General features: G+C 43.7%; 4 protein-coding genes and 1 long non-coding RNA gene across 5 annotated transcripts; 2 read left to right on the top strand and 3 right to left on the bottom strand.

Moving 5' to 3' along the window:
* Positions 1-791: 791 nt before the first annotated feature.
* On the bottom strand, positions 792-10,495 carry LOC124226095 (uncharacterized). The gene is made up of 4 exons (XR_006885197.1): positions 9,951-10,495; positions 7,272-7,422; positions 3,661-3,695; positions 792-2,032 (listed from the first exon to the last, which is right to left on the bottom strand). It is a non-coding gene; the product is annotated as an uncharacterized LOC124226095 (long non-coding RNA).
* On the bottom strand, positions 3,735-5,516 carry H1-1 (H1.1 linker histone, cluster member). The gene has a single exon (XM_046638868.1). The coding sequence runs from the start codon at positions 5,478-5,480 to the stop codon at positions 4,827-4,829; it is 654 nt and encodes a 217-aa protein (XP_046494824.1). The 5' UTR covers positions 5,481-5,516; the 3' UTR covers positions 3,735-4,826.
* Positions 8,018-8,485, top strand: LOC124226089 (histone H3.1). Its single transcript, XM_046638900.1, has one exon. The coding sequence runs from the start codon at positions 8,024-8,026 to the stop codon at positions 8,432-8,434; it is 411 nt and encodes a 136-aa protein (XP_046494856.1). The 5' UTR covers positions 8,018-8,023; the 3' UTR covers positions 8,435-8,485.
* On the top strand, positions 9,352-9,781 carry LOC124226087 (histone H4). The gene has a single exon (XM_046638898.1). The coding sequence runs from the start codon at positions 9,428-9,430 to the stop codon at positions 9,737-9,739; it is 312 nt and encodes a 103-aa protein (XP_046494854.1). The 5' UTR covers positions 9,352-9,427; the 3' UTR covers positions 9,740-9,781.
* Positions 10,496-13,348: 2,853 nt separating the features above from the next.
* LOC124226088 (histone H4-like) lies at positions 13,349-16,445 on the bottom strand. Its single transcript, XM_046638899.1, has 2 exons — positions 16,052-16,445; positions 13,349-15,930 (listed from the first exon to the last, which is right to left on the bottom strand). The coding sequence occupies exon 1, from the start codon at positions 16,438-16,440 to the stop codon at positions 16,129-16,131; it is 312 nt and encodes a 103-aa protein (XP_046494855.1). The 5' UTR covers positions 16,441-16,445; the 3' UTR covers positions 13,349-15,930; positions 16,052-16,128.
* Between the last annotated feature and the right edge of the window lie 487 nt (positions 16,446-16,932).

Below are 16,932 nucleotides of genomic sequence, written 5' to 3'. Positions count from 1 at the left end.
CTGTTACAGACACAGCTCCAGGACAGGCTGCTTAGTGAACAGTGGTAGAGAAACATGTACACACTATCCTGTGAAAAGGTGAAAAAGAAGAGTATATATATTTTTTGTTTCTATTTGCACAAAGAAACACTGGAAGAGGAACTGTGTGGATGGGACAGTGGTGTGGGACTTGAATTCTCAGTGTATATCTTTTCATATAGTTGTGACTTTTGAATCATTGTTTATTAAAAAATAAAGTAAAATTAAAAAGATGTGACCAATAATGGCTGAGGTCTAGTGACATTTTTGTCTTTAGGTATTTGTATTTGTTTTTAAGATAACATTATTATAATTTTACCACAACCTAAAATTTATCATGTTACTTTTTACCCTTTGATTTAGAAATCCCACTTCTGGGAACATATTCTGAGATAGTTGAAAATGACTATGTAATTTTTGTTAAATTTTTAAAAATCCAGCAATAAGTGACTGGTGACACCAGCTATAGAGCACACACACAATGGAATACTATGGGTACTTGCTAGGCCGTTTTACTAAACAACTATTTAGTAATTAATACTCCTATTTTAATCTGATTCTGTTTCTATATGCAGAATAATATATTTTTTTCTAGTTCAGATTTACATGTGCACGTTGTCAAAGATCTGAAAAATACATTATGGTATAAAGAAAAGAACAAATTCCCCTCCCCTCCCCCAATATTCCTCTTTTTTACTTTGGCCACATAGGACACAATAAAACCCGTAGCATTAAAATGAGAGATTTTCATCTGCTTCATCTCTTTTTCCCATCTAGGTGTGATTATTGTACAATTTACTTAGCAAAACCCATTATTTGTAGACTGTAATTTTTTAAGGAGGCCCCACTAATCTTCAATCAGTCCTGGCAGTCACATAACCTGTGTTTTTCTCTGCTCCTCCCTTTTTCCTTTCTTTTCAAAAAGCCCCTCTAGCAGGAACAATCAGAACAATTAGTAAAGAACAGAATCTAGACTTTTGGTGGTGAACATGCTAGTAAATACAGGTGTTGAATTATAACGTTCGATGCCTGAAACCTATATGGTGTTATAAACCAATGTTATCTCAACTGAAAAAAAAGAATGGAGTTTGTGTCACTACTGTTACCTGCTTGTCTCAGGAAGATCTCTGAGATCTTGATTTCAAGTCTCTCACACTTTCAAATAGATGTTAGATCTAATATAATTCTGTGGTCAGAACATCTATTAAAACAATAGACTCTTGGAATTGTAAAAGACCACAGGGAGCATCTTGACCTCTGTTTTTCAGGCTTCTTTGACTGTGACCCCAATAAGAAACATGGTCTTCACGACCTAGAACATGCATACATATGCCCAACAATGTGTATGCATGAAACCTAAACTCCAGGAAGCCCTCCTCTCCTTTACAATATGGCATACTCTAATATATTCTAGTCTATTCTATTCCTAACAGGCCATGAAAAACACTTCTCTAATCCAACCCCTTTACCTTTAAATAAGTAAATGGAAGCACAAAGAGGTCTAATAATTATCCAGATTTATCTATGATAAATGCGGGCAGGGCCAGATATCCCCTGCCCTTGATGTTGGATGCCTCAGGATTCAGTTCTTTCCCCTTTATATTCTTCTCTACCTCAGTCACCCCTTGGTGACCTGACTCAGTCTCCTGGCTTTAAATGACATCTGTATACCAGTGACTTCCTAATTTATAGCTCTACCTCAATTCAACTCCTTCCTCCCCAAAACTACTCTTGTCAAAGCTACCAGTAATCTTCATACTGCTAAGCCAGGGGACCATTTTCAGGTTTCTACTCACTTCACTCTATCAGCAGCATTTGACCCCAGTGGATTACTCCCTCGTCCATTTGGTAATCTCATACAAACTGCAAAACTTCACAACAGAATTTCTGATTCATCCTCCCCCAGATCCACCGCAGCACACTTGCTTCTCTCTTACACATGACTATCTTAGAAAAACACATCTCATTCTTCTAGTTCATTCTCTTCAGCCACATGAGTTTGAGGGCTTAACATCTAAAAAGCAGTAAACAAATTAAAAGAGAAAGATCATATGATTATATTAACACATGAGGGAAATCTAGCAGTCATTCAAAAATTTTTTTAAAAAGTGATATAGGAATTGAAAGTAACCATTTAAATATAATGGAGATACCAAAAACTAGGAACAAATATTATCCTAAAGAACAAACACCTAATACCATGTTAATTAAAACCAAGAACTAAAAAAGGGATGTCTGATAAAATTATCGTTCAATTTTACTTTGGAAATTCTTAGCAAATGCAGTAAAAAAAAGAAAATGAAATGCTTGGTATTCACATTGAGGAAAACAAAGAAAATTATTTTGCTGATGACTAGGAAAAACTCAAGGGGCTCTAGTTTTTAAGCAGAAAGAAAGGAGAGTAGAATTAGAGAAACTGGTAAATTCACTGGATATAATACATCCTTACATTTCTTTCTTCCTAGCAGGAAGACCTAAAAAAAGGAAATGAGAAGAGCATTCCATTCACAACAGAAACAAGCATAGAAATTGATTAAGAATAGAATTAAGAAAGGTACATGACTTATACGGAGAGATCAGTGGAAAAGAATAAGAATACAGAAATAGATTCCATTATATAACAATTTAATAAATAGCAAAGATGATATATGAGTTCAGTGGGAGAAATGGGTGGATTATTTAATAAATGGTGCTAGAACAACTGGCCATCTATCTGTGAGAATTAAACTCAGATTCTGTCTTTAACTACATAAAATAAATTCTAGATGCATTAGAGACTAAAAATTGTTAAGAAGCAAAATTTTTTAGAAGAAAACCTAAAAGGTTGAATGAATAACGGAGGCGTGGGGTTCAGTTTCTTAACCACAAGTGGAAATCTGGAAGCTATAAAGAAAAGATACATTAAACTATTTAACATTCAAAATTCTGTATGTATCTAATAAATTTTATATAATACATGTAAATGGAAAATACACGATAAAGAAAGAAAATATGGAGAAAAAAGCAAAAAATAGAAAACTCTCTGCAACACAGGTGATAAAGACAATGTTCATTTCTTTATTATATAAAAAAGCACAATGGGACAAGAAAAAGACAAATTGCTCAATCAATAAATGAGCAAAGAGATATAAGCAGGAATTCTCTGAAGAGCATATGCAAACAACCTAAAGAAAGGATGCACTAGTGGCCAATGCAAATGAAAGTGACAATATGAAATAATTTTGACCAGCAGAAATTAATGAGACCACACTTTGATGGTTGGAATGGAGAAGGGGAACCTATTTTCAGAATATGTCAGCACCAGCTGAAATTTAAAATACACTCGATCAATTTCAGCGTTGGAACTCTTATTTATTGCACCATGGTCAGCAGCGGTAAATGGAAACAACGTCAACGGTTATCCCTAGGAAATCTGTGAACAAACTATGCTACTCCACGTGAAGAACATTTAAAAGAAGATGATTTGACTTGAAAGGAATTTCGACAGGTTTTGTTAAAACAGCAAGATGCAGAGAAGTGAATATATTATCATCACTTTGTAAATAATAACAAACCTAACCGAAAAACAAAATAATCACGCACGAGTATGGATAGGCGTATGTAAAAGACTGAATTCAAAGGAAAACATGAATAGCTACATACCAGTTTGAGGGAGCGGGAGTAGGGATGTGAAGAGGCTGTATGGCAGACGTTAGGGGATGAAGGGAGCCAAGAAAACCAACGGAAAAAAGGAAATATCATTAAAAAATAGAACAATTAGTTATTAAAGAATTTGATGCGCATGTGTAAAAATACAGTTTTACAACGAATTAAGCTGCGTTAAGTAAAAGTAAGTAAAGCTGGTTCTTCATATATTCGGATGATTAAAAAAACGTTATCAGAATCTGAAACCCCGAATTAAAATTTCAAAAGCTTAAAGGGGCAGTTCTGCGAAAGTGTCCCCAAGGACTTAGCGTGATGTAGGGCCGCCAGCGCTGAAAACCTTGCACGAGATGAAATACGATCTAGTTACGTACAGAGTGGGATTTTCAAATATTATCCAATCAAGGCAGTTCTAGTCCTATAAACAGAGACACCGGGTAAATGCTTTCGGGCTTTAGCGCTAATACTCCATTGCAACCAAGTTCCTTTGTCCTGACCTTGGCCAGAAACTAGAGAACAGCCCACAAATCAACCCAGGGTAAGGCGCCGCGCAGGCAAGAGCGACCTGCACCGTCAGAGCTGGGCCATGACCGCGCTGAAGGAGACGTGCTAAGCCTACCTGGTGGGGCTCTCGAGGACAATAATCTGGAGTGAATCACCGCCATTCCCAAGGAAAACTTGCCCGCCAGATTTGCAGGGGGCGTGGTTAAGCCATAGGTTTCACTGATCACCCAAAAGCATTTCTCACGGCCACTCAGTTTCGGCTGGGGCACGCGTTGAATCTCAGCTCAAGCTGGTTGCCACTGATAACTTAGTTTGCAGTGTGAGATTTCAGGGCAAGCCCAGAAAACCTGCCCAGGTACAGTTGTAGACTCCAGGTAAAACATAGGTCTACGAAAGCGGCTCCCCAACTTGGCTGCCTTTGAAGCCACCTAGAATTGTCAAGAACTCTGAGTTTGGGACCCCAGTGAGAACCTACTAAACATCAAAAGTGGTTCTGACGTAAAGCGTGGAGTAGTAACTTAGGGAAGAACCTGCACTTGTATGAGACTTGAGCTTCAATTTACAATGACCCAGACCTGCGTAATAAAGCTCTTTCCCTGAAATATGTTGGTGGCTCTTAAAAGAGCCGTTGGGTTACTGGAAGAAACTTCCAACCGGAACTTTTACTTTTTCTTGGGGGCTGCCTTCTTGGGTTTAGAGGCCGTCTTTGGCTTCGTCACCTTTGCCTTGGCCGCTTTGGGTTTCACAGCCTTAGCTTTGGCAGGGCTCTTAACTACTTTCTTAGCCTTCACGACCTTGGGCTTCTTGGGACTCTTAGAAGACTTCTTTGTCACCACAGGCTTCTTGGCTTTTTTCGGGGTCTTGACACCTTTTTTAGCAGCAGCTCCCGTGGCCTTCCTGGGCTTCTTAGCAGCACTCGTTACTCTGGTTTTCGCTGGCACCTTTGCGATGCTGGGCTTAACCTCTCCAGAGGCCGCTTTCTTGTTGAGCTTGAAAGAGCCTGAGGCGCCGGTGCCCTTGGTCTGCAGCAGGGTACCTCTGCTCACCAGGCTCTTGAGGCCCAGCTTGATGCGGCTGTTGTTCTTCTCCACATCGTAGCCAGCAGCCGCCAGCGACTTCTTAAGCGCTGCTAGGGACACGCCGCTGCGCTCCTTAGAGGAGGAAACGGTCTGCACAATCAGCTCTGACACAGAAGGACCCGAAGGCTTTTTCTTGGCAGCACCGGGAGCCTTCACAGGCTTCTTCGCTTTCTTGCCCGCTGAAGGTTTCTCGGGAGGAGCAACAGCAGCCGGAACGGGCGGCGCAACCTCAGACATGGCGAGACCAGGAAAAGACCCAGCAAGCCACCAGCACCCGACAAACCCGAAGGACGCCACAAAGCCTGGCGCGAGCATATTTATAGGGCGGGGCCGTGCTGTGATTGGTGCGCGCTGGCGCCCGCCGCTCGCACCCTGGCGCCCCCTGGGCCGCTGCCCTGCTCTCCCTGTCTCAGAAGGGAACGGCGGGCGGCTGGGGCCTGCTGTCACGCTGCCCTGCAGCGCGCGCTAAGGCCCTCAGACGGCAGCCCCACTCGCTTCGTAAAGACAGAAATACTCGGCAGGGAAGGATTAGCGAGAAAGAGCTGTTTGTAAATGAGTCAGTCATGTAAGAATCCAGGGAGTTTCACCTGAAACTTCACCTAGAGGAACATTTGTCAGGGACATTCGTTTCTAATTTGCAATAAATGTAAAAGATTGTGTTTTGAGTGGCTGGGAAGAAAGGAAGGCAAGGGGGTGTAAGGCCTTGTCTGCAGGCTTGGGACAGCTCATCAATGTGATTGCCTTTACTAGAAACGCTAAAGAGCGATCTATCTCGTGAAGACCTTTTAGAAACATTGATCAAAGAATTACAGAAAAAACTGGAACTCGCTAACACCGCAATTACCATTGAAGCTCCACGTGTGGAAAACTTAATATGCAAACAATTTCTGTAATTCACCTTATTTCTAGACGACTGCACTTCATAAATCTTTGATACCTTTTCATTCTTACAATACAACATACCCGAAACAGGCGCTACCGCTTGTGACCTGTGTTCCTGTCAGCGTATTGCATTCAACAAACATTTATATGGCTTAAAACCTAGCAAACGACGGGCACTAATAAGCGCCGGCTGGACTAAATGGTTCCCCGACAGGTATTGTGCTGTGGGTTTCGTTGCCTTAGCATGAAAGCGAGAAGGCACAGCCCCAGGGGAACATTTAGGGCAATCTTCCTTTATTTGTGGCTGTAAACAGCACTTAAAAGCATCAACGATGCCAAAACGATTTCACATTGCGAGCGAGACTAGTGAGAATAAAACGACCTTCTCACAGCCCTGTGCCGGGTGACCAACATCGCCGCTCAACTCTGCTCTGGGCAATCGCCTAGCTGCAGGGAGAATGAGGCAGTGACGTCTCATTCCCGCGCGCGCCACTGCGGTTTTCAAACAAGTCCGCACGGACCTAGGTAACCCGAGCTTCTCGGGTTTCCCTCAAACAACGAAGGACTATGTTACCAGTTTGCGGCCAATAACGTAATGGTCCCAGACGCACACTTCCTCCATTTTGTCAACCACCCTTTCCTATTTCCCATTTTTTTGTCTATGTTTTCAAAAGGCATCACGTAATTTCTAAGAATTTGGAAAAGAACAATAGGAACCATGCTTCTCAGTTTGAAGGACAGTCTATAACACAGACAATCTTCCTCCAAGACTAGAATGTTTTGTAAGTGAACATTTTTTGAAAGACATAAACTTTGCTTAGAGTAATAAAGGAGGCGTCTAATCAATCGCAGTTTTTTAAACGGAAATCCTGGATACTGGAGTTTTTCGTTAAAATAATGGTTTCTGCCTCCTGTGTGTCCATTGATTTAAACAGGCCTCAGATAAGATAAAAACTCTCTACGCAAATGAAGGATGCTAGATCGGCTTTCTTAATGGCTGCTCAGTAAAATGGACTCAACCAATCAAAAGGTAGGATCTGGGCTACCTCCTCAATATGAAAGGAGTCACGTTCGCTGTTTTTAAGCTTGAAGTTTTTTAAAAAGTTATAAAATCAGATTTTAGCAACGATAAATTACTCTCTTTACCTGTCGGAATCTAGTTATTGGGCGGAGTCCATCGCCTGTTGCGCCAAAGCAACTGCTCTGAGCCGCTGGGGCTGGCGTACTTTGTGTTCCCAGCGGCGGTGCGGGAGGACTTCGCAGTCATTTCCATTTTGCAGGCCGAATGTACTCTAGGCTTTGGGAAACATACATTTCAGACAGATCCATGTGTAGAAGTCAGAGCATGAACTTTTAAGAAAAGGATGCCTAACAAGAAATATTACTGCAAAAGCTAGCTCAACTTTACTATGCTTGAAAGTGTGTCTTATAGTTTTCAAAGAAATTCTTCAGTCAATTTAAGCATTACAAAAGGATCTCATTTTTGCAAAAGATTTCGGAAATTTGTAACCCGATGTCGGATTATCGATAAGGAGTGTAAAATATTGGGGGCAATATTCCTTAAATTTCTTTCCCCCAAGAACTAAAGAAATATATATAGTTGGAGAACTACAGTATCAATGAAGTAAACGTCTTTAGTTTTATGAAAAAGCAACGCACAAAGCATTGCATTCAGATGTGGAAGAAGGGAACAAAAGAGAAATTTGAAAACGGCCGAAGATAGAACCTAGTGGCCAATGAAACTGCATGGTTTTAAAGGTAAGCCAATCAGATGCCGCAGTGTGATAAATATTTTTCTCATCCAATCACCACACCTCACGTACTATAAATACTAGCGATGAACGTGGACGATATGTTTCCCTTGTGTTCGGTAGTTACTTTTGTTCGTATTGCTTGTCATGGCTCGCACTAAGCAAACTGCTCGGAAGTCCACCGGCGGCAAGGCGCCCCGTAAGCAGCTGGCCACCAAGGCGGCTCGCAAGAGCGCGCCGGCCACGGGCGGCGTGAAGAAGCCCCACCGCTACCGGCCCGGCACGGTGGCCCTGCGCGAGATCCGCCGCTACCAGAAGTCCACCGAGCTGCTGATCCGCAAGCTGCCCTTCCAGCGCCTGGTGCGCGAGATCGCGCAGGACTTCAAGACCGACCTGCGCTTCCAGAGCTCGGCCGTGATGGCGCTGCAGGAGGCGTGCGAGGCCTACCTGGTGGGGCTGTTTGAGGACACCAACCTGTGTGCCATCCACGCCAAGCGCGTCACTATCATGCCCAAGGATATCCAGCTCGCGCGCCGCATCCGCGGGGAGAGGGCGTAATTACATTCCCGGTCTTCTCGGCAACCCCAGTTTAACCAAAGGCTCTTTTCAGAGCCACCCAACTTTTCAAATAAAGTGGCTGTAAATAAACCCCCGTTATCGACAGTGGCTTAATGTAACTAGCCATATCCCTCCGAGACAGCCGGATTATGGGTGCTTACTTTTGTCTGATTCCTGCATATGCGAACTGCCTCTTTACAAATGAGTAGGTCCTAATAGATCCAGTGAGCTTTCAGAAAACGGGAGAGAAGTGGCTTTTGAAGAGCTTTTATAATATGGCTTTTTGAGCATCAGTTGTAAAGCTGATGAACAGGGATAGTATAAGGAGCTCTATCATAACATGGTCAGATGTGGATAAAAAGTAAAATATCTTAAAACCCTAACTTGTTAACTATGAACTGCTTATCTTACTTTTCTTCGATTTTGAAGTTTTTAAGATTGGCCCTGAGCTAACGTCTGTTGCCAATCTCTCTTTTTTTCTCCAAGCACATAGTTGTGTATCCTAGTTGTAAGAACTAGAATGCTACTTCTCTGTGGGATGCCGCCACAGCATGGCTTGATGAGCGGTGCCATGTCCGCCCCCAGGGTCTGAACCGGCGAACCCGGGTCACTGAAGCGGAGCGCGCTAATTTAAACACTCGGCCACCGTGCCGGCCCCTGATCCTGATATTTTTAAGAGTATCAAAATTTATTATTGTGAAACTATGTTTTTGCTTTTTTTTTCCTCTCCTATTTAGAACATTTTTGGAGTCACAACAGGAGTTTACTTCAAGCCAATGAAGGAAGCAAAGACCTATGGTCAAGCTGGGCCCTGTTCCTCCCCCCGCGAGTTCCCGGGGATTGGAGGAGGGATTAGGGGAGGAGACTGTTGTCGTCACATCTCCCGCCTGCGCGCTTTCAATTCTCTATATCCGCTGGGGGCGGGGAGGAGTGTTTATATAAGGATCGGCTCTCTTCTTTGTCACTTACCTTTGGTTCGCTTCTGGGATAATCATGTCCGGACGCGGCAAGGGCGGGAAGGGTTTGGGTAAGGGAGGCGCCAAGCGCCACCGTAAGGTGCTGCGGGACAACATCCAGGGCATCACCAAGCCTGCCATCCGGCGCCTGGCCCGCCGCGGGGGCGTCAAGCGCATCTCTGGCCTCATCTACGAAGAGACGCGTGGTGTGCTAAAGGTGTTCCTGGAGAATGTGATCCGTGACGCCGTCACTTACACCGAGCACGCCAAGCGCAAGACTGTCACCGCTATGGACGTGGTTTACGCGCTCAAGCGTCAGGGGCGCACTCTCTACGGCTTTGGCGGCTAAGCTTCCTCATTTCTCCATCAGGACCTTACCCTTCTCAACAAAGGCCCTTTTCAGGGCCACCCACCTATTCAAAAAAAGAGCTGTCCTGATCATTTGTCAAGGACTTTAGTTTTCAGTTCAAAGCTGAAATTAAATGAACAATATTGAGAAAATCCTGAACTATGAGATTCTGGGGACAGAAAGCAAAATTCAGTACCATGTTTGTACATACCCGTAACTCCTTCAGGTCGATGGGGTATTTTCTCACTTTCCTTTATTCATTCGATACGGGTAGGCGAGGGATGATATTCTAACTTGAAAGAAAAAGAGAAAAGAACCAAGTATAGGACGAAACTTGCCTGGGTTTTCAGGAACAAAGAGAAATACTGCCCAATCAGCAAGCCCCATCCGTGGTTTATCAACCAATCAGAACTGATGATCTCATGTGGGTTCCCTGCGGCGAGCCAGATTGGGGGATGGGAAAGCGGGCGTTTCTCGCCCAAGCACTGGTTTAGAGAATTTTTAAAATTTGTCTTTTTATGGATTATGAAATAGAGACATCTAAATGTCCCTCGATCGTGCCCTGAGAACAGTACTAAAATTATTGCCGCTAATGGATTCGTCTTGATTGAAAAAACAATCCCTGAAATGGTGGGCAGAGGAGGAAACCCGATTCAGACTGCCAGAAAACCCAGGGCACTGGATTCAAAGGAAATTAAAATCTGGTTTATGGAGAGAACGCACCTCCCTTCCAGTGTCAACACAGCCCTCAGCAGGTAGCCGTACTTATTTTCCTTCCTTCATAGAAGCATGAAAATAAGAGTGATGGAAATGTTCGTTAGATAGATTGTGGCGATGGTTGTACAATTAAGGAAATATACTAAAATTCATTGAGTTGTACACAAAGTGGGTGAATTTTATGGTATGTAAACTGTATCTCAATAAAGCTGTTTTATATATGTGTATAGGAGGCAGGGAGGAAGGAGATGAGGTTGGTAGGCGAGGCACGGTTGGTCCGTGCAGGGCCTCTCCTGCTCAACTTGGAAGTATGGGCTTGATCTAGTCAGCCGTTGCAGCCACCAAAGGTTTTTAAGCAAGAGTATCCCTGGTCCAATTATGTATTCCAGTAGCATATTAGACTTCAGAACTCAGCTGGAGAAGGGATGTGATTTCACTCGAAATTGGCTAATAGAGAAACAGCTTATTCTCATCTAAAGGGATATTCACAAATGCCTCTGTCACTGGGTTCTTTTTGGTATCATTTTTTTAGAGGACTGATTTCAGTCTCAGTATGTTAGCTTCAGCCAGCGTCTCTCCTAGTTTTTTTGGTTCCATTTTCCACCTGATAACTGTTTCCACGATTTCTTGGGGGATGATAAAAACTCCTAGCTTAGCTTATTTTACTGAGGAGAATTCACAGCTGCAGCCTGGATGGCCAGAGGAGCGAAAATGGGCCTGGTTGGGAGAATGGTCATTTTATGTCCTCCTTAGCTGGTGTTCCTTCCAGAGAGATTTTTTGACCTCATGTAATGTGCCAGATACTGTCTAGGCATTCGGGTCCATCAGTGAGCCAATCAGAGAAAATTCCCTGTCCTCCACCCAGAATATATGTAGAGAGGTGCCTGGATAGAGATTACCTATGTGGGAGGGGAGGTGTGGATGCTATAGCAATAGAAACATAGCTTGTGTTATGGTCAGCTTGGCTTCTTTAGTTCATAGCCTTGAGGTAGAATAATACACATTCAGTCATAGTCATCACCGCCCTGGGTGAAAACCTCTGAGCCTGATTCAGTCCTAACACTCATGAAGTCCTTGTTCAGAACAAAGCTAATGCCTGATTTGCTGCTTCCACATCTTTCCTCAGATCTGGAGGAAAACCATCATGCTGATAGATTCAGGCAGTGGCAAATCAAGGAAGTGAGGATGGGCAATCAATCACGGCAGTACTCTGGTGTGCCAGGTGGGGGTGGGGGCGCCTGGGGACTTGTGTAGAAAATTCATGCATGCATTAATTCAGCTGATGGTGTTCAGGACATGCTACGACCTAATATAGCACCTTGGTGTGTTAAATATCTTAAGCTCAAAAGAATTTGAGAAAATGGCAGGAGCAGGAAGGTCACTCCGACCTCCCCTCACTTCCCTCTTCTTCCCTGAAAGCGGGTGATAAGTCTCCCGTGTGAAAGGTACCCTCCCTGTACCAGAGGGAAGGGAGACATCCTTGTCACCAGAGGCAGAGAATTTACGTCCCAGGAGACTGAATGAACAAACCTTCTTACTTCTTCATTTTACTCTCCCTAGCCCACACCCTTTTGCCTTGTCAATTCATCAGAAATTTATGTTTCTTTGTGTAAAAGAGATAAAAGCTTCCTGCTCTGGTCACTTCCTTGAGTCTCATATCTTGTGAGACTCCTGTACATATGTACGTAATTAAATTTGTTTTTCTTCTTTTAATCTGTTTTTCTTATTATAGGGTGTTCTCAGTCGAGAACCTGGAAGGGGAAAAGGAAAATTATTTTTCCTCCTCTACATAATACACCTTCATAGAATACCTATTAGATGTCAGCCCCATTGTAAGTTCCAGGGACACTTCAGGCATAAAACAAAGTCCCCACTTTCAAGGAATTATATTCTAGTTGGGGGAGAGACAACAACAAACAAAAATTAAAAATATATTGTTACAAGTGGGGCTACATATGCTAATTTAATAAATGAGCAGAAAGGGGTATTATTTTGCATACCCCTTTCTCTTTCATAAGTTGGTGGTTTGAGCAGAGGCCTGAATGAAATGAGTTCTGAAGCCGTGCAGGTATCCAGTGAAAGGAGGCAGGACATGCCACCCCAAAATAGGCCTCTGACATGAATATTGTTTTGAACTAAAGGCAGTTGAAAAACAGCAGGTGCAAGAAGGGTGCTCTGACCTCTTCTTTGCTTCTTGAAAGCAGGAGATAAAGTCGCCATATGGAAGGTGTCCTTCATATACCAGCAGGAAAGTAACACTCTCATCACTAGGGATGGGGAGTCGAGGCCGAGAAATCTGTACAAAACTTGTAAACTAACCCTTATCTTCCTAGTCACTTCTCCACAATTAAATCCTGTAGCCCAAGTCCCCTTGCCTTGTCACATTTTCACAATTGACCACTCTGTCTAACTCAGTATGTAAGTGTTCAACTCTAACTGCTTCTTCCAGTCTTCATTTCCTTATGAGGGTGCCTGTGTCACATAAAACTCATTGATATAGCCCAATGTCTATATATATACAAACAATAGGTAAATTGTATGCTTTCCTCCTGTTAATCTATTTTATGTCAATTTAGTTCTTAGGCCCAGCAGAAAACCTTAAGAAGGTGGAGGTCAAATTTTATCTTCCGTACATCAGGATAAGATACTTCTAGGAAGAAAGAAAAACAAGTACAAAGTCTCTGAGACTGGAACGTGCTTGGTCCATTCCAGAAGGAGGAAAAAGGTCAGTGAAGACAAATGTGATAGAGAATGAGGTCAGAGTGTGACCAGGGGTTAGATCAGGTGAGGCCTTATGCATAGGGTGACCAATTCATCCTGTTTGCCTGGGACTTTCCAAGTTTTAGCACTGAAAGTCCTGCATTCCCAGAAACTCTCCCAACTCAGGCAAACTGGAATTTTTGTTCACCTTCCTTAGAGGCTTTGGTAAGGACACTGGCTTTTATTATGAAGAAGATGGAAAGCCACTGAAATGTCTGGAGCAAAGGGTGGACACAATGCCCTTTAAAAGGATCACTTTTGCTGCTGGGTAGAGAAAAAACTGTAGTCATTGAGTGGAAGCAGAAAGACGAGTTAGGAGTCACTAGGGTCGTCTGGACAGAATGTGAGTGTGGCTTGCCCTAGGGTAGCCGCAGAGAATGTAGAGAAAGGTGGCCTGATTGATTTTGAAGATAGCTCTGCGTGGATTGGATGACAGTTGTAAGAGAAAGGTCAAACAGGAATGCAAGGTTTCTGAACTGAGCCACTGGAAGAATAGAGTTCCATTTATTGAGGTGGAGAATATTGCAGGAAGAACAGATTTGGTATTTATGTGTCAAGATATCTATTTTGGACAAGTTGGAGATGCCCACTGGAAATTCAAGTAGATATGTCAAATATGCAGTTGGGTATATGAGTCTGGCGATCAGGGGAGAGGTCAGGGAGATGATTTATATTTCCAACACTATTTTTCTTAGATTATATGTTTTATTATGAAGCTTGAGGTGGGTGGAAGGAAACTGATAAAGTTGAGCGAGGTGATGAAGGCCACCCTGCACAAACAACCATTGAGAATGAGAAGCAGTTGGAAGCTGACACTGTCATAAGCTTTAGTGTAACTACAAGCAGACCTGACAGCTAGGCCATGGTGTATCCTGTTAAACAAAAATTATTTCACAGAAGACAGAATATTTGAGTGTGAGACTAGATGACGTCACCAAAAATAGAGAATGGGCCCAAGAACTGAGCCTAAGGTACTGTAGAGAGTATATACTGGAGTACAGTTTTCCTATTTGTTAGTTGGGCCGTATAGTATCCATTTGTTATGGACGGTTGATGTTCCCCCAAAATTCATATGTTGAAACCCTAACCGTCAATATGATGATATTAGGAGGTGAGGCCCCTGGACAGTGATTAGGCCATGAAGATGGAGTACTCATGAATGTGATTAGTACCCTTTATATATTAAAGAGACCCCAGAAAGCTCTCTGGCCCCTTTCTTCTGCCATGTGAGGACACAGCAAGAAGACAGCAGTCTATGAACCAGGAATTGGGCCCTCACCAGACACTGAATCTGTCTGAATCTGTCCCGTCCGAATCTGCTTGAACCTTGATCTTGGACTTCCAGCCTCCAGAACTGTGAGAAATAAATGTTTGCTGTGTAAACCACCGTCTGTGATATTTTTGTTATAGCAGCCTGAACCAAGGAACCATTTCATGGATATGGATAATACTTTAGCCCCTTCTGATGACAATTTACATGGTTTCTACTCATTTACTATTAGTGTGCTGCAATACTGTTTTGGTTCTTAGTAATCTCACCCAGTCTCATCATTTAAATGCTGATGATTCCCACATTTTTATCTCTAGTACAGACCTCTTGCCTTAACTCAAGAATCTCACTTTTCCAACCTCCTTTTCAGTATCTCCTCCAGTGTCAGGGAGAGACATGGTAGCAGAGTACTCAGGCAGCAAAGTTGTTGTTTTAAGCAGCCATCAATACATTTCTCAAGCAAATCAAAGATGCAAGATTATTCAGTTGGTTATCAATTTGAGGACATAGTTTCAAACAACTTTTTATAACCATATTGTTTATAAGTAGTCTTTGAAAGTTTCATTAAAAAAAAACCTTATAATTTACAGCGGGCAGGGGAAAGAAGAGATGAGCTGGAAGGAGGGAGAGAACGAGGGGGAAAGTGCAAAACAGCCTCCTGGGATCCACCGTTACCACGAAGGAGGGAGCTTCCCTACAACCTCAAAGCTAAGCCCTGCCTGAGGCCTCGGGGTTCAGAGGAAATTAGAGCTGAATTAGAACACAGACAGCCCTAGTCTAGTAAATGGGATTTTACAAACTGCTTAGCCAGACGCTTAGGGAAGGCCCCCAGCCTGAGGATGCAAATCAGCAATGCGGAGGTACCTTCAAACCCAAGACCATCGGCTTTGTGGGGCGTGACGACACTCAGGACGGTATCTGGCTCAAACTCTAGAGGCACTGGCAGCGAAGGCCTGGGGCGCGCGACCCAGCGGAGGAGGAGGGGGCGGGGGACGAGGGTGTGAGGCGTAACTGCAGATCTCTCCTGACGTTGTTCAGGGCAAATACACTAAGAGTTAACACCCAGTCTTGCTGGCAGTGTCGTATGTATTCCTTTGAGCGGCCGGCAGCACCCTGGCAGGCTCTCGCGATGTCTACGAATAGTTAACCATCCTAGGACCAAAAATGAGCTCGGCGCTACTTCCACACAGGAGAGAAACTGCCTCCTCGCTGAAACCATGGCCTGCAGTTGACACTTTCACAAGGGACGCGGAGCAGGCAGAATCCCTCCCACGTGTAACAGCTGGGGACTCCGGATCCTTCCGACCTCCACTAGGGGTGCAGAGACTTTTCGCTTGAGTTCCTTATTTCAGTCTCAGTCCCACCTATCAGACAGCCCTTGCTCGTTGCTCATTGGCCGAAGATACGCGCTGCTTATTGTACTAACAGATTGGCTCAGAGACGCCTGTCCTGAAAGGAACCAGCCGTTCGATCTACAGTTACTAATAAAGGGCGAGACCGCGTTCGTATTTAAACACAATTACTATTCCCAACTTCAACACAACTATACTGCGAAAGCCACGTACAGCTCTTCCTGAGAAAGAGTGGGCGGCCCTGAAAAGGGCCTTTAGATAAATGAAGGGAAAAAAAAAAAAATGAGGACTTAGCCGCAGAAGCCGTAGAGCGTGCGCCCCTGGCGCTTGAGCGCGTAGACCACGTCCATGGCGGTGACCGTCTTGCGCTTGGCGTGCTCGGTGTAGGTGACCGCGTCCCGGATGACGTTCTCTAGGAAGACCTTAAGCACCCCGCGGGTCTCCTCGTAAATGAGGCCAGAGATACGCTTGACACCCCCACGTCTGGCCAAGCGCCGAATAGCAGGCTTGGTAATGCCCTGGATGTTGTCGCGCAACACTTTGCGGTGGCGCTTAGCGCCCCCCTTACCAAGACCTTTGCCGCCCTTACCACGTCCAGACATGGTCGCCCAATGTATGGGATGCAGTGATGACACTGCACGTTGGTCATGAGTAATTATAAGCTGTAATCGGACCTAATTGAGAACTGAAAGCGCAGGCGGGAAGCGAGGCTCTGCTATCGCACTCTCGGCTCCGCCCCTCTCTGGGCGGTGATCCAGTGACTGCCGGAGACGACAGAGTAAATCGTTTTACTTTTAATCTTTCGACTTTTTGGCTCCCGTTGCTATTTGAATCTGAACCAATATCTTTGGCTGAAAATTTCACCAGTGCTTATATTTTATGACAAAGTCCTGTACTTTTTCATTCAAAAGGGAGTGATTGCTAGCTGTGAAGATTAGCAGAATATGCCACCCCAAAATATGTCTCTTTGGCATAAGGGCTACTTAGAGTTAATTATTTTTAAGAAACATCAGACATCTCTAAAAACAGTAGAATTTACTGTTCTGTAAAGGACACTTACATTTATAAAGGAAATCTCAATTTTTGTGTCTCCA

This window comes from Equus quagga, chromosome 15 (genome assembly GCF_021613505.1).
Source record: "Equus quagga isolate Etosha38 chromosome 15, UCLA_HA_Equagga_1.0, whole genome shotgun sequence".
NCBI classification, from domain to species: domain Eukaryota; kingdom Metazoa; phylum Chordata; class Mammalia; order Perissodactyla; family Equidae; genus Equus; species Equus quagga.
This window is presented reverse-complemented; position numbering and strand designations above follow the sequence as displayed.

Bases quoted from the DNA above. Each gene is read 5' to 3' on its own strand.
- H1-1 (XM_046638868.1), bottom strand. From the start codon at position 5,480: ATGTCTGAGGTTGCGCCGCCCGTTCCGGCTGCTGTTGCTCCTCCCGAG.
- LOC124226089 (XM_046638900.1), top strand. From the start codon at position 8,024: ATGGCTCGCACTAAGCAAACTGCTCGGAAGTCCACCGGCGGCAAGGCG.
- LOC124226087 (XM_046638898.1), top strand. From the start codon at position 9,428: ATGTCCGGACGCGGCAAGGGCGGGAAGGGTTTGGGTAAGGGAGGCGCC.
- LOC124226088 (XM_046638899.1), bottom strand. From the start codon at position 16,440: ATGTCTGGACGTGGTAAGGGCGGCAAAGGTCTTGGTAAGGGGGGCGCT.